The sequence below is a fragment of the Cnephaeus nilssonii genome (assembly GCF_951640355.1).
Source record: "Cnephaeus nilssonii genome assembly, chromosome: 5".
Lineage (NCBI taxonomy): Eukaryota > Metazoa > Chordata > Mammalia > Chiroptera > Vespertilionidae > Cnephaeus > Cnephaeus nilssonii.
The window spans coordinates 53,692,453-53,718,479 of record NC_137076.1 but is presented as its reverse complement, the minus strand read 5'-3'; the positions used below and the strand labels follow the sequence as shown (position 1 = coordinate 53,718,479).

Below are 26,027 nucleotides of genomic sequence, written 5' to 3'. Positions count from 1 at the left end.
ACCAGTGCATGAATTTCGTGCACTGGGCCTCTAGTAAAATATAAACATAAATTAAGTTGTGATGAGTGGAAAACTGCAGTCAAAGTTTAATTTGTTAATAATATTAACTACTTGGGGTTGTGGGGAAGAAAAGGGAGTCAAATAAACTTAAGGCAAAAGTTTTAAATAGTCTTTAGCAAATGTTGATCATGAAAAATAAATACAAAAAAACGTATTTGTTATGGCAGTTCCTCAAAAAGTTAAACATAAAATTACCATGTAATCTAGCAATTCCACTTCTGAGTATATATCCAAAAGAACTGAAAAAGGGACTTAAGCAGATACTTGTTCACCAATGTTTATAGCAGTATTACTCACAAAAGCCAAAAGGCAAAAACAACCTTTGGTTCATCCATGGCAGATAATGGATAAACAAAATGTGGTATTCTCATACAATGGAATGTTAGTCAGCCTTAAAAAGCAAGGAAATTCTGACACATGCTACAGCATGGATGAATCATGAGGACATTACACTAAGTGAAATAAGCCAGTCACAAAAATACAAATACTGTATGATTCCACTGCTACAGGTACCTAGTAATCAAATTCCTGGAGACAAAGAAGAATGGTGATTGTCAAGGGATGAGGGCAGGGGAAGTAAGGGGTTATTGTATAAAGCATAGAGAGTTTCAGTTTGGAAAGATGAAATCTTCTGGAGATGAATGGTAGTGCTGGTTGCATAACTATGTGATTGTACTTAATGCCGCTCAAAAATGGATAAAATGGGCCCAGATGATGTGGCTCACTGGTTGAGTGTTGGCCCATGAATCAAGAGGTCACCGGTTTGATTCCCGGTCAGGGCACATGCCTGGGTTTCAGGCTTGATCCATAGTAGGGAGCCTGCAGGAGGCAGCTGATCAATATTTCTCTCTCTCATTGATGTTTCTATCTCTATATCCCCTCTCTCTTTAAAATCAATAGAAACATATATTTTTTAAAAAAGGACAAAATGGTAAATTTTGTGTTATATTTATTTACTATAATAAAAAATATTAGTTGAAATCATGTTAGTTTAAACCCAACCAAGATGTGGCTACAGCCACAGAGAGCAGGAGGGAGGCTTGGGTTTCCCAGGCAACGGAGGAAGCCAAGCTTTCTGCCTGCCCTTGCCAGCTTAAGCCTCCACTCAAGGCTACAAAGTTTCAATTTTAGAAGGTAAACAAATCCAAACAAAAATGGCAGCAGCCACGGAGCTGGAAAGAGCGGGAGGCTGGGGTTGCCCCCATCAATGGAAGAAGCAAAGCTTTCCACACACCCTGGCTGGCCCAGGCCTCCGCTTAAGGCTACAAAGTTTCAATTATGGAAGGATAATAAACTCTAACAGAAATGGCTGCCGGCCACGGAGCGAGCAGGAGGGTTGGCTCCGCTCCAGGCTACAAAGTTTCAATTGTAGAAGGTAAATAAATTCCAGATACCAGGGCCTCCGCTTGGATCGCCAGGGGGCGTGGCTGGCCTGCAAACCACCACAGGCCCCTCTCCCAGGCCGCCCCACACCCCAAGGGAACCCCCACCCTGATCTGGGACACCCTTCAGGGCAAACCAGCTGGCCCCCACCCATGCACCAGGCCTCTATCCTATCTAATAAAAGAGTAATATGCAGATTGACCATCACTCTAACACACAATATTGCTGCCCCCATGTGGTCAAAGATCCTGCCCCCATGTGGACACAAGATGGCCACCACAAGATGGCCAGCAAGGGAGGGCAGTTGAGAGGGACCAGGCATGCAAGGGAGGGCAGTTGGAGGCGATCAACCCTTCAGGAGAGGGCAGTTAGGGGTGACCAGGCTGGCAGAGGAGGGAAGTTGGGGGCAAACAGGCTGGCAGGGGAGCAGTTAGGCATCAATCAGGCTGGCAGCGGAGTGGTTAGGGGGTGAGCAGGCTGGCAGGCAGAAGCGGTTAGGGGCAATCAGGAAGGCAGGCAGGCGAGCAGTTGGGAGCCAGCAGTCCTGGATTGTGAGAGGGATGTCCCACCGGGCCTAAATGGGCAGTCGGACATCCCTCGAGCGGTCCCAGATTGGAGAGGGTGCAGGCTGGCCTGAGGGACACCCCCCCCTCCGTGCACGAATTTCGTGCACCGGGCCTCTAGTTTCCACATATGACTAGTGGCTACCACATTGGACAGTGTAGAAATAATGAACATTTCCATCACTACAGGAAGTTCTTTGGAACCATGCTCTCTCAGATTACATGTAAACAGTATATGGGAAATTCCTTTAGTAGATCATTGGTGTATGTGAGGAAGAAAGAGCCAATTATGCAGGTTGTTCTAGAGAGGAGACAACTAGCTAATTCAATGTTTCACATTGTAACTACCAGCATCACACAGATACAGGGTTAGGACCAGCCTTTATCATGCAAATGTTGCCAGAAAACTTCAATGAAGTGAAAGAGATAGTTATATTATCTGGGACACACCAAAAGACAGGTATTTTTAAAAAAAGGATCCCATATTGGGAGAAACAGTGTTAAATACATTTTCAAAGCAACTCTATAGAATATTATGGAATTTCAAAATTAAAACTATACAGATTATATAGCAACATAAAATGATATATGCTGGTATGTTAAGTAAAACAGATTATAAAATCAGACATATATGATTTTAGTCAATTAGAGTTATGGATAATTACTATAAGGGAACATGAAAAATAAAAATGTGGTATATTTGATGAAGAATTATGGACACTTATAGAACAAAGTAGCAGTATTCAAATATTGTTAAAACGATAAAAATGTAAGTAAATGGGCCTATGCTGTTGTATTCTAACAATAAAATTCCATTCTATTTGGTAACACAACTTGCATGTTTGCTTTAATCTCAATATCATACATAGAACCCTACGTGCATTCTGTGTCATGCTCTAATAAAATAAAATAAAACATGTAGGTACATTTTCAAACAACTGAAAAACTTGAAGAGTCTGTAAGAGTTCATGTGATCCAGTTTTAAGATAAACTGGAAAACAGCGATTCAAAACCTGTCCATTTTAAGACATATGTATATCTAGTACATGGTGCTTTTGTCTGTGTACTAACCTTTACCCAGCACATAAACCAGGTGATAATACCTATTGGCAAATATAGTTAAATATGTGCTTAGTGCCTGGCCAGTGTGGCTCAGTAATTGAACATCGGCCCATGAACCAGGAGATCAGGATTTGATTCCAGGTCAGGGCACATGCCCAGGTTGTGGGCTTGATCCCTCAGTAGGGGGCACAGAGGAGCCAGCCAATGGATGTCCCTATCTCTCTATCTCTTCCTCTTCCTCTCTTTAATATAAATAAAAATATATTTTTTAAAAATATGTGCTTATTATGCACTGTCAACATGACCAGGTCATACACAGAATTATAAAGGAATGTATTGAGTACTGGTGGAAAATGACAAACCATACTTATTACACATAATGTTCTCTTTAAAGTGATTATTCTAAGTGAAATAAGCCAATCAGAGAAAGATAAGTATCACATGATTTCACTCATCTGTGGAATCTAATGAACAAAATCAACTAATGAACAAAATAGATCCAGAGACATAGCAGCATGGAACAGGCTGCCAAATCTCAGAGGGAAGGCAGGGATGGGTGGGAAGAGATCAACCAAAGAACTTGTATGCAATATATGCATAACCCATGGATACTGACAATAGTGTGGTGAAGGACTGGGAGGAGCGGGTACAGGGTGGAGGGGGTCAATGGGAAAAAACACAGGGGACATCTGTAATACTTTCAAGAATAAAGATAATGTATGAGAATGTTAGACTTCATTCCTACTATTAACTTCTCTATGGCTATACAGGTACTTAGGTATTATATATAAATACTAGAGGCCTGGTGCACAAAATTCGTACACTATGGGGGGGGGGGAGTCCCTCAGCCTGGCCTGCACCCTCTCACAGTCCAGGACCCTCGGGGGATGTCCGCCTGCCAGCTTAGGCCTGATCCCTCTCACAGTCTGGGACCCCTCGCCCCTTACTGCCTGCCTGCAGCGGAGGCAGGAGAGGCTCCCACCACCGCTGCTGCGCTTGCCAGCCGTGAGCCTGGCTTCTGGCTGAGCGGCGCTCCCCCTGTGGGAGCACACTGACCACCACAGGGCAACTCCTGTGTTGAGCCGTCTGCCCCTTGATGGTCAGTGCACATCATAGCAACTGGCTATTCCACCATTTGGTCTATTTGCATATTAGGCTTTTATTATATAGGATGTGTTTTATTAATATTTAAATAGATTTATGCTTACAGTCTTATTTCTTTAATAAATTATTTTCCTAATACTTTAAATTAGTGAGTAGCCTTCAAAGTTATAAAAATTGTAAGTATTATTATTTATCCCTTCATGAGTTCAACTTGAAGAAGCTCTCATTTTTTATTGAGCAAGCATTTTTTTAGAAGAAAGTCCTGGGTTCAAGTCCCAACTAAGTCTCTAACTGGAAGGTTATCCTGCTTAAGATACTTCATCCACCTGGTTTCAGTTTCATCTTTAGTCAAATGAAAGTAGGAGGAAGATGACATCTACTACCTTCTAGTCTAAAGACACCTGTTAGCCCCAGTTAGATAATTACCTCTCTCAGCACAGGATCAGTTATTGAATTCAGGTTGACAGCTCCTTCATAGGTCAGGTAATAGAACACATTGAGGGATCGAACAGCCTCTGGTCCTTGCTGTTTATAGCCAAAAATGAGATCAATCCACTGGTGAAGTTGGCAGGAAACAAATTCACTTTCCAGGGCCTGAAAAAGGGCATAGGTTGTATTATTATGCTGAATTCTATTTTTAAAATATGTAGAGAAATTGAGAACAAGCAGTAACGTTTGATGCTAAATTTACTGTAAACAGTGATGTCCTATTTTCCAGAATCTGTTCTCCCTTATTTATAATTCGAGCCTTTCCAGCACTTGTCACGCTGAATTGTAATAGATTGTTGCCATTAACATTTTGGTGTTATTCTACCATACTGTGAGTAAGCACAGTGAAGACCAGGGATGAGCTTCTGTCTTGGTCACATTTGTAACTCAAGGCCTGACAGGTACTCAATTTATGCTTCAAAGATAGGTCATACAACGTAAAGGCTACTGTAGCACAGCAAATGTGAAAACATTAAAAATTTACTGTCCACTTAGAATATTTATAATTTTTCTAAATATAAACATTTTTTTGTTTACTGCATGCGACAACTGTAACCAAATCATTTAGTTATTTCAACTGAATTTTCATGCCAACAAATGAGATCATAGGAGGGATACTAATAATTACTGAATTATTCTTCTAGGTATTATTATCAAACAAGTCCAAATTATCTGATTCTGGTACCATAACAGTGTCCAATAAATAACAAATGAACATAATCAAGTATTCAGTAGAAATGCTGGGCGCCGATCCACTTCCAGATCATTACATTCCCAGTTACGGGCACTGTACCTAAAACACATAGATGCCAATGTTTGCTACATTTAATAAAGTTAAAAATAAGAGTTTAAGAAAACTGGAGACATTATTGAGACAAGTATTTATATTTATATCATTTATTATTGTTCAATATTATTCCAATATAAAAGTTTAGTATTATGGACTACTTTATCTCTGATTCAAATCAGAGATCTCTCAAACTCAAACTCTGAAGAGTGATCCAAAGTGTGCCAAGTTCTATCAGGTGACATGTCTCATTGAAACTCTTATTTTTAGATTAATAAGTGTATGGCTATGATGTGTTTTGGTGTGACTCGCTATGTTATCCATATTATAAAAAGAAGTCTGTTGTTTTTAAAACAAAATTGACTAACTTCTATAGGAAGCAATGAGTAAGAAATAAACCATCTCGTGACAAAGTAAGTTCCTATTAGTTCACAGGTGTACATTTCTGCAAATATTTGGTTTATTAAAATAAATGCCTAAGAATAAGAAAGATATTCATGGCCGAATTCAAATATACTAGTATTTCCTTTAACTAATATTTAACTTGGATTCACAATATATGGTGTACTTTAAAATATAAAAAATAATTCTGTAAATAAAACTCTAGGCAATTCTCATATTGCAAAGTGTACGTGAAATAAAGTATACCTTAAAAAAAATTTAGCGTGTTTCAATAGTGAAAGTTACTATTTGACATTTCTTGTAAAACTCGTATTTATACATTTAGTAAATAGCTAACAGAGCACAAGACTGCTTCATATTTTATTTGACATAAGAAGAGAATGGTTTGTAATAACTTTAAGTAAATTTCTATTTTAAGTACATGGATTTAAAAAAAATCAATCCCCAAATCCAGGAACTATTAATGCAAGATGCACCCCAAAATGATACATTTGTTTCATTAACTCAGGCCTTGGGTAGGAATGGGGGGTGGGGGACATGTTTAAAGTGACACATAAAAACAGCAATTGTCTTAATTTGTGTGCAGTGCACTCCACACAAAAGCCCTAAATATGTTCAAATTAGAGCAAGCTGCTTGATTGTCACTACAGTCTCATGTCACATTAATGCATGACAAACATTAAACCATACACTTAAATGGCAATTTATATCATTTAAATGTTTACTGCCAGACTAGCTCATCACTCATTTAAATGTGACTTTCTGACAGCTAATTTCAGTTAATTTTCTCCAATTCACTTAATTAGAACTTTCAATCAGGGAAGAACCTCTACATATCTTTGAGATTACACCCTTTTTATTTGTTCAAAATCTGAGTCCATAAACTGCTGAAAAGCTCTGCATATAATAGATTAGCATGTGATATCTGAATCTACAAAAAAAGTGCAACCATATGAAGCAGACTCACAGTATGTACTCTCGGAAAGAACCTACACTTATTTATGTAAATAATACTCTCGCCAGTAGTTTAAATAAAAAACGTTTAGTTCATATACACACATTATTGAAACTATAAAAACCCTGCATCCAAGCTAATTAAAAATTAATGATTTCAAAATTGTTTAATAAGATAAAACAGTCAGGAGTCTCCCAAGTGTCCCTGGTATTGTGATTTGAAACTATAAAATTCTAGAAGGCTCAGCAAATGACAAAGTACAAATGAATTTTCTCAATATTAAAGCCCTAAAAACCAGAGCAATTTTATTTTGCTGTCATCAAACAAAGAATTGTCTTACTCATGTTGATTAGTTTTTTACGCATATTCAAAATGTTGAAGTTGGTTAGATTTACATGCTTAAACCTTGATACCATATCACAATGTTAAGCAAAAATGCTGAATTTAAAGACTCTGTGCTCACACTGTGCCATAAACCCACGCACAGAAATGACTCCAGTGTCATGGTGCAGCCCTCCCCTTCCAATGTCAGACTGGTCAGTCCTTAAGGGGTTGGCCAGTATCATGGAATGATTGGCAACATCTTTGCAGAGGTTGATAAACACATTGCCTTCATGAATAAATTTTAAATAAAAATTTAAAAACTTACACTAAAAATCTCATTAACTGTCCTCAAGCATTTCTTGCAATATACTAAATCTTAAAAAAAAAAAAAAAAAAAAAAGAACCGCTAGTTAAGGACATAAGAGAATTCCGAAAACTTTTAATACATTTCAGTACAAACTCAGTTCAGGACATTAACATTCTTTTGATATCAGCGAATGACAACTGCCTAACCAAAAGTATTTAATATAAATGGACTTACTAAGGACTTGAGGGAAGAGGTAAAGACAAGAAGGGGGAAAGAAATTGTTGAGGGGGGAAAAAATACAAGTAATTCAAAATAGAATACCCTGGGAATACATTTTATAACTTTTGTTTTTGAGAGTCAAAAAACATAAATCATAAAATATATTAAAAATCCCTTAAATCCCTTTTTATATGTTAAGATTGTTAAAAATACTCCATATAAAATACTTATTTACATCCACATTTTTAGTCACAAATAAATAAAAACATGCCAGTGGAATGTTAAGCATTTGGGATTTTTCAAAGCCTTTAGGACAGGCAGTCCTCATTAAGGCTGGAGTTAAATATGGTTTGCAGCTAGGGGATAGTAACAGGCTTCCCATGCTGCTCTCAAACCTAACCAATCAGTTGTTAGTACTCCCCTAGCAGGCTGAATACATCATTCACATCCAATGTGTGCTCTGAGTAAAATTTGTAAACAAGAAAATCCACTAAAACGTCCAACACAATATAATAATATCCAACTCATCTGAGTTATTATAAAATAAATCAGTGACTAATGTCCAATTGTTAAGGATCAAATAAGACTATGAAAAGACTATCATATGAAGCCTCACACAAATTGTCAATCCAATCCAGGGGGACTCATATTAGTCTTGACAAACTGTCTGGGGGTTGATATCTGTTTTTTTAATGAGATCTATTATAGAGAGACTAAAATACTTGAGATATGCTAAAAAGTACAGTATACAGATGTCAAATACAACACTTATTAGTAACTTTTATTTGCTTGATACGCATGCAGAACATAAAAAAAGAAACCTTTAATATTTTAAGATAATAGTAAATTATTCATAAATAACTCGTTTGTATAACCCTGTGTCAGAAATCATTATAACATATATGAATATGTGTCTAACAATAAATCTCATTGAAAGAATGTAATCTATTTTTGTGAAACTAACCCATTAAGGACATGAATTATTTATTGGTAAAAAAAAATGTTATATAAAATTATTCTTGTTTCCTACAGTGGAGTCAAATAATACTATAACTTCCATAGAAGTAGTTTGCTTTTTTCAAGAAACTCTAAGCTATTTGAGAATAAAAAGTCTAAAATAAAAGGCATTAATCATGTGTTTAATCCATGCATGGCTGAGAGATACTCTAGCAATTTCCTTTTATTTTCAAACAATCAAACTTTCTTTAATGTAAAAATGACATAAAATCAAGCATATCAATTTCAATTAACAAAAGAAATTATATGTTAATTGTTTACCTCAAGAACAGGAAACCTTACTTGTACATTTGTTTTTCATACTTATAATTCCAAATGTTTATTTATATTTTGCTAAATGTTCTCATACCACACCATTTAAAAGAAAACAACTAAATAAAAAGCTACTAACATCTTAGGAGAAATGGTTGTTATTAAAAAAATCAAACAAAACGAGTAAATATTACTTATAAACCTTAAGTGTAGCAATAACCAGCCCAGATACACATTTCTGCACACCTTTACCACTACTTGCATGCCCAAGCTTCTGGAAGGCCCCATTCAGTTCTGAGATACACAGCCCTATAGCTCGAAGTTTTAAATTAAAAAAAAAATCACTAACTCTCTTGACTTGATATGTATTATAAAATGCATTTAATCATATTTTTAATGGAAGAAAAAATAAAAATTTGTCTTGTAAAATTTTAATTGTACTTACAATTAAGAGTATTAATTCATTTGAGTGTAGATAGTGACATGTTTCAAAGGAGTTAATGTTTGGATTGGCAAGAATGTAGTATACAACATTATGGACTCGGAATTTTAGGTATTTTTCATTTCAAATACATGTAATACAGCCTTCTACACACACACACACACACACACACACACACACACACACACACATTTAAAATGAACTGGTCTGTTATGTTTGCATGTGCTGGATTTCAAACACTAGTGGTAATGTTTCCTTAACATTGATATATGACCTTTGTAATTTACATTGAAGAAAGCTGTTTTTTTCAGCCTAATTAGAACTGTTTCAAATTTTCCTGCTAAATATATGATATAAAGTCCTTTCAACTTTTTTATTCTAGAGTTTCTTTCCATGTCAACTTTGTTCCAATCAAAATATGCTTTGAATTAAATGATTTTGATTGAATATGTGGATCACATTTCACTTCTAAGATTTAAAGTCCAAAAAGGAAAAGTTTAGCCTGTTCAAACAAAGCAAGAGCAGCCACTTTGCGGAAAGCTATTCACATTTAAGAAGACTGACAAATTGTTTGTGTGCACCATTAGGTCTAGTTTCTGCAATAGTTGCCAGATTTCCTGTCTCCCTAATAAGATACATTAACTCCTTAAATGCTGGCTCTGAATTTGTGATGAATCCAAGTAACTTTAGCAAATTTTCAGTTTCTTTGAAATAAATGGAATGAATAGAAAATTACCTGTGTTATATCAAAAAATTTCAAGAACCGAAGGTCACAAAAAAATTAACATATTTTCATTATGGATAGATATGGATTTTGAATGTGAATATGCTTTCAAAATGGAATTATTCAAAAGTGGAAAATCCATATTAATCCTCATTTTCTTTAAAAGATGCATTATTAATTAACCAATTAAGGATTACTTGTTGAGGTGAAACACAACAGTGAAAATATTAAAATGCTGATGAAATATACTAACAGAAGTAAACGTTCTCCCATATTGATTACCATACATCACCATGCTTCAGAATTCAGATATTTACCTTAATATAAATATATAACAAAAAAGAAAATAAAAATTTTATACTATTTACAAAGAAAAGTTTAACTTCTATGGCTTAAAAAGTGTGTGAAGCTGTGACATTAAGAACAATAAGTCATGAAAACCATAGGGGGAAAAGTAGGATCAAGGATTAAAAGGGAAAAAAACTGTTGGATGCTGAGAAAAAACATTGTATCTGACAGCTTAAAAAATGACATTTAGTCAACAACACATTGAGGTTCAGGCTGAAAGCAGATAGAGAAATCAGTAAAGGGAGTTCTGTGCTTCTAAACTGCCCTTGAACTGCTGGGCAGAAGAGAGATTTTGGAGTCGGCAGCACACCGCTCATTTCTACGTTTCTACCATTACTAAAGAAAAGTGTGAGTTAGTATCATATCTTGATATAACCATCAAGCACTCGTGCATCTTTTGGCAGGAGAATCATTCTGTCTACGATTGTTATTGTGTAGTTTTAAATGGACTAGTCAACCAGCTGTTATATATTTTACACACTGAAGGCCATGTTTCCTTTGAAATTCATAGTTTTAATCTCAACTGAAGTCTGTATTGCTGTGTGCCAAGATCAAAAGGATTAGGCAAACTTGTACAATTACCCTCCTTTTCAGGGAGATGATTTTTCCCCCCAATGTTTAAAATAGTCCAGTATGCTGACATTTTATCCAACTATTTTCTTTAGAGCTACAGAACATTAAAACATTTAATTAACATTTCAACCTTAGGTCACTCCTAATCTAAAATCTAGGAATTCATAATATACAGATATTTTAAACTAGTTATAGTATAATACACATAGGGAGATGGAGCCTTTAAAAAAAATTCTATCCCCTAAGAATGGATGGCAAACAACTATATACAAGGACAGAGATACCCATCTACTTTACTATTTGTTTATATTTTGCATGACTTCATTCAGAAAACAATTTTGAGCTTACAACAATGCATAATCATCAAGATAAAAATAAATTTAACTATAAAAATAATAAGATGTACATAAAAATCACGCCATGAAATTCCATCGACTTGGTAAAGTTGCACCATATATCTGGCTCTCAGCTTTCTATCAGGCAACATAAAGAAAGAAACACGAACACTTACAAGAGTCAAATATGACCATAATGTAAAAATAAACCAGATGGCCTAAAAAAACACATTATTTCTATTCCTGAGATAAGAAATTCCTCCCTTGGCAATATGATGGAATCCAGGTATGTGACTCTCGAAGGGACTGACTTAATCCTAGATAGATTTAAAGTACAGACAAATGGAGAGACTACATATTCTTCAGGCAACCCTGCATAAACATTAGTTCTCGTAGGTGAGGCTTTGAACGGTAAATTCTAGATTATACTCCATGACAAGTATCTGGAATGCAGCCATTTTATTCTGTCAGTTAAATGAAGAGCCACAGGCTCCAACAACAGCTAAGCTGAGTCACAGGGCTAATAATCTGTTAAAAATGCGTAGAGGAAGGCCCATCTTCACTTGGAAGGGACAGCGGCCTGTCCTGAGTCAGGTCCAAGTTTCTCCTCTGAAAGTAATTTTGGGTAAACTTTCCCTCACAGATAGATGGGCAACAAAAGCCTCCAAATGCCAACCAAGATGTCCTAATATTTACGGATGGTAAAATCCCTAGAAAATTAATTCTGAGTATTGTAAATTGCGGTTGTGCTGGGATACACTAGTTATAAAAACATACACTTAAGTAATTAAAACATTATTCTAAAATTCTCAATGATCCACCTAGGTCTAGAAAAAAGAATAGGTTTCTTCTTTAAATCATGGAAAAAATGTCTTAATTGGTTGTACAAAATTCTGGAAGTTTCATTTTCTAGTTAGTTATAAAAGGAAGGAACACAAAAGCAAAATATGTAATCCCTTCCCATTTGCTTATCCACATAGATCTGATAAATACTAGCAGTCTTTTGCCTTTGAAGAGGGCCAGACCAAAATCTCTACTTATTGCCAGATGTAGTTTAATCCCATGGGGACTCCAGACAAAACCAAGGAGCTGTCTTCATGGCACCAGTGGCTCCCTGGACTGACTGCCATAAACTTATATTGGCAAATCAACATCCCTGGCAAAACAGAATGCTTATTATATCACCACCTCCAAGAATACCCTATAAAGAAAAACTTAAAGAAAATGAACACAAAAGTTGCTGAATATTTTTTAAAGCATTGACAAGTTCAGCCAGAAAATGACATCTGCATTTACTTTGTGTCTGCAATTGTATATACATACATTAAATGTAGGACTCAAAGTCTTTTTTTCATTCTGCAACTTTTGATTAATATCAGCTCTTGTCATCCATTCAATCTACAAGCTTTTATTGAGTGCTTACTATAGGTTCTGTTCTATGCTAGATTCTGGGGATAGTGAGAGGAGATGCCTCTTTGGAGGGTGGGTAGGTAGGCAAAAGGTCATCCATCTCTAAGATGACTACAGCAGTCAACATTAGAGGCACTGAGCGCCTCACGATAGTGGCAGTGGGAGTGAAGAGGAGGGGAAAGATTTTAGAAAGATTTAAGATGTGACTCCACCATCTGATTGCCAATGTGAGAAAGGAAGGAAAGGGAGTTCAGGATGACACCCAGGTTTCAAGTTTGGGCCTTCATCATGGAGAAGGAACAGTTTATATAGTAAAAGATTAACTCGGTTTTGAAATTAATATTAGTATTTTGGATTTTCTTTTATAGATTTGAAGTTAACCCTAAGCATTTTTTTTTAAATCTAAGGCAGCTAATTCTAATAGACATATGTATACTACTTAAGTAATAAAATATGTTCATGTTCAGTACTAGGATGTCCAAGCCAAAACAATTCTGGGTAGTAAAGTGACTACCAACAGAAAATTAATGTAAGCCACATATATAATTTAAAATTTTCCAGTAGTCACATTTTAAAAAATAAACAGATGAAATTAATTTTAACAGTATATTTAATCAGAAATATGAAGATATCATTTAGACATATAACTAAGGTGAACAGACGTCCCGTCCCGATTTTTAACAATTTGTCCTGCGTCCCGCGGCGTTTTAAAAAAGTCCCAATTTTTGGAAAGAATGCACGACAAGCTAGGGAACGGCGGGAGAACGGGAAGGGAATATACGGTTTTCGGCGGCCATGTGGCTATTTAGCCAGGATATGAGTTTTATATTATTTTTGTTAATTTTATAATGTTAAACTTTAATAACAACAAATAATTGTTGAGAACTGATTATCGAGAACTGCTTATCAAAGTTCGCATTATTGATCAGTTGTTAGAATTCGACCACCATTGTTTGGACTTAATGAACAATGGCATTTTTTGGGATTGGCAACGACGAAAACATTTTGTAACTGTCTCTCAGACGATACACATCGTACTGCGAGCTAGTAAGCTAGTTAAACAAGTGATGTCATTACAAATCAGCTATTCAGATAATTTAGGTAAGTAATTTATTTATTTCATAAATACATAAATTTTCTTGAATTTAGCAGACAGTACTCGTATTATTTATATTTTATAGTGGCAGCAAAAAGTCTAGCGCCAGCGTTGAAAGTGACACGACTTACGTTACGGCAAATTCATGACCTTTTAAACAACGACAGCAATCTACTAAAATAATTCACTCAAATGAGAAATATGCCAAAGAATAAAATAATACTATACATAATTTTTATTTATTATATTTGTAAATTGTACTTATGTTGAAATTTAAAAAAATATATTACAATACTATTTTTACGTTCTATGAAAATTTTTGTTGCTCCATATAGACCAAATTTTTAATCAAGAACCCCCCCCCCCCCCCGCGCCCCCGTCAATGGTGTCCCGCTTTACCAATGTTAAAATCTGGTCACCTTACATATAACCAATGTAAAAATTATTATTTTGTATTAAGTCTTAGAAATCCGGCATGCATCTTACACTTACAATGTATACCACATCTCCATTCAGATGAGCCACATTTCAAGTGTTCAACAGCCACACATGACTAGTGTGGACATTGGACAGGAAAGCTTTCTACTCAATTCCCCGAACTGAACCTGCATTCAAATTTTTACAGTATTCTGAAATAAGATAGAATGCAGGGATTAGCATTATTTAACCCTTTATAAAATATACCTTCTCTTACTGAAGATAAAGATAAAGCTCCCAAAGCACAAAGCACCTCCAGACTACAAAATGACCTTTGATGCGGTTCTGAAAAGGTTGTTATAATTTTCAGCGCCTGAAGAATGGCTATACCTTAGGACATGACAGCAAAAAATATAGTATCTTCAAGTGTGAAACAGACATAATGTTCTGCTATGTATATTCTTTAGCCATTTACAAATCTCTGAAGAGATGTGGTGGCATGTGAAAGATGGCGCTATGACTGACCTCTCCAATAAAAGTAAATGGCTAATTCTACCAACTACAATGTCATCTGTAAACACTCCATCTTTAAAAGTTCTTGGTTAGAGTTCCTGCATATTGTCTACTCAGCTGTATCAGTTATGTACTTTAAGAACTATATAGATACGGACTACAATTTATTAGAACACGGGGTTTACTAAAAGTCAGATACATTAAATCTGCAGACACTGTGGATATATTCATACACCTCATAAAAGGCACCTCCTTTTAGCAGCAGCTGGAACTAGCCTCTGTTTTCCCACTCCTAGAAATTCTTTCACATTTGTGATAAAAGTCTCTGAGACTCTAAATCACAGTAAATAGTAGGTATGGTCCTTTCCGAGTTATCAATGGAATAATGACTAGCTATAGGGTCAGTTTTAGTTATTTTTAAGCAGCCATGATTATCAGGGCAATATGAGATCAATAACCTTAACTTCTTGGAAGATTTAAGTAAATTTGTTATTTATGCTGCCTTAACTCCCTTTCAACGTCTTAACTAATCTATCATCTTTCTGTTACAGGCACACCACTGAAAATGTTTTTGCTAAGATGACCATGTCTGACTGTCTGAGTCCAATGGGTGCTTATCTTTCCTCACTTCATTTCTTTGCTTCATGGTGTTTATGTTTCTCTCTCTTCTCTGAGCTTCCTTGATACCCTCCCTCCAGATTCTCTTTCTACATTTCTGATTATCCTTCTCAATTTTAAATGTAGGGTCCTTTCCCTCTGTCTACCTCTCCAGTGTTTGTTGTCCTCATTATTCAGTTCCAGGCCCTGGTTTCTGAAATAACTCAGGCCAGATGAGCCAGACATCAACTACCTCACCTGACAATTATTACCATCTCCAGAGTGTAAAGGTGTCAAGTCCAAAATGTTAGCTGACCATCAGAGTACTTCTTTTGGTGTGTGCTTCAGGTAACTCAAACTTAGTGTGGTGTGTGTGTGTGTGTGTGTGTGTGTGTGTGTGTGTGTGTGTGTGTGAAAAGAATACTTTTCCTCTTAAACTACCTCCTTTCTTGCTTTTTGGATTATGTCTGCAGCCCAGTTCTTCATCAGGTCAGCTAATCTGAAAACTGAGGCAGTCATTTTGACTTCTTTTCCTCTCGCTCCAAAACCGGATCAGACAACGAGCCTCCAAAATACCTCTCAAATTCCTTCTTCTTCCACTTTGACTATCTTTGCGTCTGTGTTTCATTATTTCTCTAGTCAATTATTCTAACACTATCCAAACTGTTCTCTTTATCTCTAAAATTTCCCTTCTATGGTTCTTCCTCTAAAACATGACCAAGTGCTGGCTCCCCCCCAAGACTTTTTATGGTTCTCCTTTCCATGGAGCAGCTGATCTCCATCCAAGTGAACATGGCCTGAAAGCACCTGGATCCCCCAACAGAGTCTGTTTCTGTGGATCTGTGGATCTGGAGTTGAGCCCAAGATCCGTCCTCAGGAAACACTGAGGCTCCGGGTCTGGCAATCTCTTTTTGGGTACCACAACCCCAAAGAAAAAAGTCCGTGTTACTTACAAGGCATTCGAGATTGTTTATATAACCTCCCTGTGGTCTTATCTTTCCATAGGTGTCACTCACAGTTCTCTCACACACATTTGCACTCTACCTTCTGAATTAAGTTTAGCTGTTGTGCTATACTACAGCAATAAGATTTCTGTTCACACTGCTTCTTCTATCTACAATGCCCTTCCCATTATCTTGCTTCCTTCCCGGCAAACTTCTACTCATTCTTCAAGATTGTGATCAAATGCAGTTTCCCCAGTTAAAACTTCCCCAATCTTTCCAGGAGGCAAAATAAGGCATTTCCTCTTTTGATCTCAGAATAAAATATATATAAAACTATGTCTAGTGACAGATATTAACTAGACTTGTGGTGACCATTTCACAATATATATAAATATTGAATCATTATGTTGTACACTTGAAACAAATATAATGTTACATGTCAATTATATCTCTAAATATTACACGCACAAATAAATAAAACAAATACATATTAAATGCTCTAACGATGGCTTGTTGTTCTCCATTGTGCATACCACAACTACTATATTATTTGTTATATTAGAGTATATATTATCACAAGTTACATGTTTATTTGTTTAGTTTCTTATTTATTGTCATATCCCTCACTAAGTAAGTTTGAAAAGGGCAGGCACTATGCTTTCTCACTGCTATAATCTCAAAGACAGATAGTAGGCACTCACAAAATATTTGTTGAATAAATAAATACTTCACTTAATCTACTTCTTTAATTAGTTACTGTCACATCTGTTTGATCTTCATAATGACAGTCCCCAAAGGGCAGGTGTCATATTCTTCCAATTCTGTGATCACAGACCTAATTACTCAGTAGCCCCCTAATAAATGTCTGTTGAATGAATGAATGGTATTTAAGAAATTCTTGTGATTTAGCACAATTCATTGCTTATGCTCAGGAACTATGATCTTAAAGCTTTGTACAAGAAGCATGAAATGGACCATAGAAACTTTACCCAGTTGATACAATGCTAATTTGGCAGAGTTTTATAAAATGTGAAGAATTTCTGTGATTTCTAGCCATTACAAATGAGATGTCCATAGTTGGTTAAACACAATCAAATTTGGGGTAGGATGATAGCATAAAGAAGAAGAAGGAAAGTACATATTACAGTATCATCTTTGAAGATTTTATTTTCTCCTGATGGATGCAAACAATGTCTATCATAAACATGACAAGCCCTGACCGGTTTGGCTCAGTGGATAGAGCATTGGCCTGCGGACTGAAGGGTCCCAGGTTCGATTCCAGTCAAGGGCATGTACCTTGGTTGCAGGCACATCCCCAGTAGGGGGTGTGCAGGAGGCAGCTGATCGATGTTTCTCTCTCATCGATGTTTCTCTCTCATCGATGTTTCTAACTTTCTATCCCTCTCCCTTCCTCTCTGTAAAATACCAATAAAACATATTTAAAAAACAAACAAACAAACAAACAAAAATGACAAAGGCTAAAAAAGACTTTATGCAAGGAAAATGAATCGGAAGGTCAACTTGGAAGAAATTCATTGACAAGCTAAACAACAACAATATAATAATAACAGCAGCACCTAACATTTAGTGAGTACTTATGATGTCCAGTTTTACGCAAAATGTTTTACATGGGCTATTTTATTTAAAGTTCACAATAATACTACCAGATAAGCACTATATTTTAAAAAACTGTTTTACAAATGAGGCTAAGAATGCTAAATTGTTTAATGTTACACAGGGAGTAAATATCTATCAGAGTTGCAATCTGAACCCAGATTTGACATCTAAAACCATGTTATTAACTACTACATCAGTTTTAAAGCTTCTGAAATAGAATGGTATATCCCAAAGTTACATTATGAAAATCTGAAACCATTTTCTACTAAGAAATATTTTAATGGGTTTCACATATATCATTTGATAACACTAATATTAAGTAAGCTATGTATATACTAAATCTGATATGCCATGTAAACCTGGAGGTTTACTTACAGGTTTTATTATTCTTTCAACTGTTTTTTTTTTGCTTTTATACCTACCTTTTTAAAACTAAAATCTTCACCGTGTATTAGATTAGTTTTCTGTCTTCCTCAAAAAATGTGATTTCCTGGAAGGAAGAGATTATATCTGCCCTCTTGGAACTGAGCACATAGTAGACACTCAATAATAGAGCTAAATAAAAAGCAGACATTTTAGGCCTAATTTTTCATTAATTTAACTATTCTTTCAGAGATTTTAAAAATCAAATTTAAAAATTAGAGCAAGACAGAGAATACTAACATATTTGTTCATTGCTAGGTCCAATGACTCTTATAAGGAAGCAAGCCATTACACTATTTTGAGATGAGACTTAACAATGAGTTCATTTTGCTATTTATGACCATCCATGAGCATCAGAAACTTAAAAAGATGTGATTTCATGTATTTTAATATGTATCATTATTTTGTTTGACACTTGAACTATCTGAATTCTTTAAATCAAACTACTGTGCAAAAAGAACAAAGAAAATTATCTTATTTCCCTTTTAAATAAACATTTTCATTTAACTACAAAACTCGGTATATGTTTTTGCTAAATTTTTAAATGTTTTAAATACTTTATACAATAACACTGTCTCAAACTATCTTACTCAGGACATGGATTATATGTTTTTCTTTTCTTTTTTAAAAATCACAGCACAATCATTATTTGCTTTTGTGACTTAACTGCCCTTACATATCCCTCTTGGCAAACATTTCTAAATTAAACCACTATACTAATAAACAACAATGTTAAAAAATAAATCTGATGTTAGATATTTTTTTAAGCTTTTCAGATAACTTCTATGGTAAGTTGTAAGACACAGTAGAGTACTGTAAAATCAGAACTGGGAATCACCACCTATGTTAGAGTTAGGACAAATGGATCAAGGACACAGACATTTATTCTGAGAGACCATCATTTTCCTCCTTTGTTGTTCAAAAATATAGCTTTTCAGTTACATTCAATACAAAGGATGCAGCTGTAAGGCCAGAGTCTATCAAATATATTATTAGCAACATTGACATTTAATTTTTTCTTAAATATGTAGGTGAAAAGACAAACAGCAAGGCAAGAGTTAATTGAAACATTCCTCTTTAGAGCAAGGGAGATGAGGAGTGGGGGCTGGTGGATGGCGGGAGGAGGGAACAAGGCAGAGAGATGCAGAGTTAATCAGGGAGCAAATCCAAAGCCAGGCATGGATAGGCCTCACTAATGAGCCTCAAGTACCCTGCAGTGGTTTTCAAACTTAACTGGCTTCAAACGATGCCACCCCATGACAGAATGCAGCTAGCCATAAGAGGAGGGTGATTAGAATAAATGACTGGAGTAATTAACTCTGATGTGAAACCACCTGATTGGAAAAGAGAAGCCAAGAGCTATTTAGCTGATGGTCCTCTTGCAGAAAAAGGAAGCTTTCCCTTTCTCTTGTGTGGGTGTTCAGTTAGAACTCAACTCTTTCAAGTAGGTATTTGGTAGCACTAATGAAAAGCAGCTTTCATTCAAGGGCCTCTCAAGGACCTTCCCATTCATTTTGAAAGGGGAAGAAAATAAAAGCTTCAAAGTAGAACTAATTTACTTTACTCCCCTACCTCTTAGTGAATTTTGCATTCGTAAAGTCTGCGTTAGTATTTACGCTAACAGTCTAACTCCAAATAATGTCATCAAATAGCAAGTTGTTATTTATGAAATAACCAGGTAAGGAGAATTAACATTTTAAAATTTTCCTTTTCTTTAAAAATATTTTACCACATTGCATGTACATGTTAAATACATACAATTGTTATTTGTCAACCATACTCAATGAAGCTGGAAAAATGTTTTACATAGAAAACTTTAAACTTTAGTGTTGCTCAGTGTAAATGCTTTCTTTGTAAGTGCCACTGGGATCATTCCTCCTATGGCAAGAGACTCTAGAATAAGAGAAAGGGACAGAGTGTGAATGGGGTACTTTCTCTTTTGTTCAAAGAGGAAACAAAACAAACAAAAAAGAGTAATGTAAGACAAGGAAAGAAAGAGAACATATTTTTGCAAGAAGACAGCTTTCTTACAGTGCAAATTGACCCAAAGAATCCACCACACTCTCCAGTCTGCTTTATTTTACAAGAGGAGAATTACAAAGACTGGGGGCATTACTACCTGCTGTTTTACAAGTAATCATTAATTCATTGGACCAATGTTGTTCTGTACCTGCTGAGTTAATGTTCCCGACATACCCCTCCCTCTCAAACAGGTTCACAAGCTGCCCAGTTAACAACCAAGGGTGTAGTAGCACATGTAACTTAGCAAATGTTTATGCCTAAACTCGGATTTATTTGACAGCTTTACACCTTTGGGCATGATATAATTAAATATTTTGACAGCTAAACAAAAACTGTATAAATTTAAAAGCTATTAGGAGCTGAGAATCTAGAATCCAAATAAAATAATTTGCTTATACCCTGAACCACGTTTAGCAATGCATTCCAATAAAAAGCACAGAGGGCTACATGACTATCCAACTGTTTTAGCTCTTTTTTTTCACGTTTCTCCTGTGAAGAATATTCTCCTTATACACACTGACAGTGTTTTCAACATCAACAAAGGAAACACACACAGATTTAAGATTATCAATATAACCCCTACCTTTGGCTATTTTTTTTTTAATTTTAGAAACAGGAATATGAATAAGGCCAAGACTATGGAATATTATATAAAAGCCCGCTGTGTGCTATTTAAAAGGACTTAAAGAAACACAAGCAGAGTGGGTAGTCCTTCAAACTCTGCCTTTAATAACCCAGGAGTTGGTCCTTATTCTCCAGAAGTTCTAGGTTTCATGGTACTCTGTGCTACTTGGTCTTCTGAGGTCCTCGTTCTCTTGTGCAAGGGAGGGATCACAGGGACCTATACTGCTTATCTTCAGAAAAACCCACTGTTCATTACTGAGCTCCAGAAAGCATTCCCATCAGTAGCACTTACTATTCAAACACATGGATTAAAAGCCTCAGATACATCTCTAAAAAGGAAAAAACAAAACTGCAAAGCAAAATCAACCTAACATTTTTAAACAAAAGGCTGATTTGTATCTATCATTAGCACATTATCATCATTCTGGAAAGCACCTACAGAGATCGGCTTAGTGTCTAACAAGAAGCTCACGTTCAAACAATATGTAATGCACTATATAAAAACATTTAAAACCTACTTTTCATTATGTAACAACCTGAGGAAATACTGTACCCTCACTGAAGGTAACAATGATCAGTTGTTTATTTAAAAAGAATCAATGACATGTTTAGAAACCAGTGCACTTCTCATGGGGTGTTTATATTTCACTTTATCATCCCTCTTGGAAAGACAGTTCTCAAGGGAGAAAATACTATGGACTAAATCCTGTTTAACTTAGGCATGCTGATGTCAAGTAATTTAAAAATCATTCTAAAAAGAGCTTCTTGTGTATACATCTAAAAACATTACTGCATTATCTAATTGTTCTCTTCCTCTCACTCATGTTAACAGGATGGATGTCTTTTTGTGAACCGTATTTGAATCTACTGGAACATAGCTAAAAACAATTAAACGTTTTGAGTGTTTAAATATCTGATAGTGTATGGACTGCAGGGAAAAGGGACTGGGGACTCAGAAGCTGATAGTTCCAATCTGGCTACCTTTTTTTTTTTTTTTTAAATGAATGAACCTTGAGTAAGATCATTTAAACACTAGTTATTAGGGTCAACATTGCTAGTAGGTGAACAGCTGTTGGAAGACTTAGTGAAGTTATACCCACAGGTAAGTACTACTTGGTATAAACTAAGAAATTAGTAATACTAAGAGACTACCTATTGAAGATGTCCTTTTCTGAAGAAAAACTATCTCAGTGTCTTTTATGTCATTGCTTCTCCTCTCCAGGGACAACATGTTTTGAAAAATGTTATATTGGCTAGTAGTAATCCGTATCTCTGTACATGCTCTTTTCTTAGCTGGAATTCAATTAAAATTTAACAGATATCTACCAACTTCCTCTTCCTTCATTCTTTCCCTATTCAATACACTCACATTACCACCTGTCAACTAAAGCGTTCACAAAGCAGCCACATAATCGTCCCTAAGGGAAATGCAGAGGAGCTTACTGCATTTCAGGGACAACACAGTAAAACAAAGTTACTACAGGTTCTTTTCTACGGAGGGTCCCATTTAATAGTATAATGGTGACCACAAGCTATCAAAGAGCCTGTCAAAGAAAGATAACATCATTATCATTATGACATTTTCACCAAGTAAATATGTGATTTCTGAATTACTTTTAGTTTATCATAAAGTTAAACAGAACATTCCACTTCCCTAGCATATTTATAATTTGTCTTTATTCTTAACCAAATATACTTGTGTATGAAACTAGAAATGTTGCTATCACCTGGTGGTTCTAAATTACTCAGGAATGTCTACTTTGAAAAGATATAGTTTTGATATGGGTTTTGATATACAGAACATATGTAATTCAATGAAATGAGAGGTAAATTCTCTGAGTTTGATGGCACAGTGTAAATGACCCATTAAAATGAAAGAAGTATTTTGTTTACTTCCTAAGAGAACAATTATCTCACCCGGATTAACAATTGTGCAGTTAAAAAGACAGAGATTGCAACAGGAAAGGACATTAAGGTTTGCTCAATTCCTGGCTAGAAAGGTTAGCTAAAAATGTAACTGCTATAATCTTGTAATTTTTATGGATTTTTGTTGTTGGTTTTAGGGAGTAATTGTGTGGTTTTTGTTTGTTTGTTTGTTTTGCCACTAACTATGCATCAGATCAGGGGTTGACAAACTTTCCTATAAAAGTCCAGACAGTAAACATTTTAGGATTTGCCACATGATCACTATCACAATTACTCAACTCTGCTACTGTATCCCGAAGGCAGCCATAGACAACGTAAAAAACATGGTGGCTGTGCACCAATAAAAGTTCACTGACAAAAACAGGCAGCAAGCTGGATTTGGCCTATGGGCTTGTTTGCTGATCCCCGCTTCAGACTCATGAAAACAACTTTTAAATAAGTTAGATGAATTTTGATCTTTGCTACACTTTAAGAAGCTGATTAGATCTAGAACCCAAACCAGCAGATGGCCCTAATGACTCAGGAAACATGGTTTCTATCTGGCCCCTGATGGCATGTTCCTTCTCCCTATTCCCTCTGATACTGTCTCAGAAGACTTCCAATCTGCAAGGAAATAGCTTCTTCCTCGGTGGAGCCAGACATCTAGTTTGCCACCTCTATGAGCTACAATCTCTTTCTAACTCCAAAGGATCCTATTTGTCCAAATGTGACAATGGATAAGTTGTCTGTTTTTGCTGAGTCTCAATTTCCTTAAAATAGGGATAATATCTTTAGTGAGAGAATAAAATGGAATAATACATGAAAGAAGACCTAAAACAATGTCTGGCACATAGTAGGTGTTCAACAAATACAGTCATCTTTTATTTTACCACTTGCCCTCCTTACCCACAAAACCTCTTGACCATAAATTCATTCATTTAGTCTACCACTATATCTTCATTTAGAACTTATCATACATTTCAGAGAGAATGCCAACAACCAGGGACACAGCAGTGAATAACATTAACAAGGTCCCTTTCTCATTATTGTGGAAGACTGAAAACTCAAATTATTTGACAAGATAATGTCAGATAGTAATTAATGCTACAAACAAAATGGTGATATATAGACTAGCATAATTTTGAACAGAATAAGCAATGAAAAGTCCTTTGGTAAGGTGACATATGATGTAAGACTTAAAGGATAAAATCAGCTGGTCAAAGTAACTGAAGACAGAGTATTCGAAATGAGCTTAACAGGAATAAAATTCTAGAGGTTAGAAAAATTCTGGCACATTCCATAACAAGAAAGGAAGTAGAACTCATCTCCTGAGACAATGGTCAAAGTTAGCCACTCTTCGGTGTCTGTTAATGCCAGACAACACCCCTTTCTGCTCTACTACTTGTGCAACTGTTTTACATTCTCACCAAGAGTATAGAAAAATCCCAATTTCTCCACATCCTTGCCAAAACTGTTGTCTTCTGGTTTTCGATAATAGCCTTCCCAACAGCTGTGAGATATCTTACTGTAGTTTTATTTGCATTTCCCTGATGAATAGTAAATTTAAGCATCTTTTCATATACCTGTTGGCCCTTTGTTAGTATCAAGTACTCTTTGGAGAAATGTCGAGTAAAGTCTTTAGCTGAGTTCTTAATCATGTTATTAGTTTTGGGTATTTTTGTTTTGTATTTTTTGCTATTGAGTTATAGGAATCCCTTATATATTTTGGAAATTAACCCCTTACCTAACTGATAAATGGTTTGAAAAGATTTCTCTAATTCCATAGGTTGCTTTTTCATTTTGTTGGCTGTTTCATTTACTTTTTAGTATGATGCAGTCCCACCTGTCTATTTCTGTTTTTGTTGCCTGTGCTTTTGATATCAATAGACATGAAACCATTGTCAACACCAATGTTCATGAAGGTTTTTCTGTCTTCTTTTAGGAGTTTTACAGTTTCAGGCCTTAGATGTAAGTCTTTAATATATTTTGAGTTGATTTTTGTATCTCATGTAATATAGGGCATGTGGCTATTCAGTTTTCCCAGCACCATTTAAGAGGCTATCTTTTCCCTATTTTATATTCTTGGCACCCTTGTTGAAGATCAGCTGACTGTATATGCACACATTTATTTCTGGGCTCTCAATTCTGTTCCACTGGTCTATGTGTCTGTATTCATGCCAGCGACACACTGTTTTAATTGGCATAGCTGTGTAATATATGTTGAAAGTGTGATGCCTCTGAGTTGTGTTCTTCCCCCACCCTCCCCTCAAGATAGTTTTGGCTATGCAGGTACTTTTGCTATTCCCCATGAATTTAGGATTGTTTTTTCTATTTCTGTAAAAAAATAGCATTGGGATTTTTAATAGGGATTACATGTAATCTGTAGATTGTTTTGGTAGTATAGGCATTGTAACATAATTAAGTTTTCCAATCCACAAATGTGCGATATCTTGCCTTTGTATCTAAGTTTTCATCAATGTTTTATAGTTTTCAGTGTAGAAGTCTTTCATTTCCTTAAATTTATTCCTAAATTGTTTATTATTTTTGGTGTTACTGTAAATGAGATTATTTCCTATTCTAATACATCATTATCAGTGTATAAAAAAAGCAACTGATTCTCTGTATGGTGATTTTGTATTCTGCAACTTTAATGAATTCATTTATTAGTTCTAACAGGTGTGTGTATGTGTATGTGTGTGTAGTCTTTAGAGGCTTTGTATGTAAAACCATGTCATCTGCAAAAAGGACAATTTAGATGTTTTTTTATGTTTTTTCTTGCCTAATTGCTCTAGCTAGGACTTCCAGACCATTAGACTTATTATAAAAACACTAAACTAATACTTTATCTACAAAACAGGTATTCCAAAGTTCAAACAAGATGTGTAAAAATTGCTTTCTAAACTACAAAGTACTATAATATGTAATTAGAAAGAAAAGGTAAGAGACTTGGATTCTGGAAATGTGATTTTGAATTTTTGCTACATATTAGCAAAATATCCTTACCTATCAGCGTTTCTAAGATTCTAGAAAAACTGAAATATCTTCACTGCAGCCTCCAAGAACATTATGAGGATCAAATGAGTAAGTAAAAGCTATTTGTAAAATAATAAATA

General features: G+C 35.5%; 1 protein-coding gene across 3 annotated transcripts in view; it reads right to left on the bottom strand.

Moving 5' to 3' along the window:
- The window catches only part of LRBA (LPS responsive beige-like anchor protein), a 563,043-nt gene that overhangs the window by 73,283 nt on the left and 463,733 nt on the right, over window positions 1-26,027 (bottom strand). For all 3 annotated transcript variants that reach the window (XM_079771501.1, XM_079771500.1, XM_079771502.1), the window contains exon 48: window positions 4,599-4,766. In XM_079771501.1, the coding sequence (XP_079627627.1) occupies window positions 4,599-4,766 (168 nt within the window). The remainder of the gene's footprint in view (window positions 1-4,598; window positions 4,767-26,027) is intronic.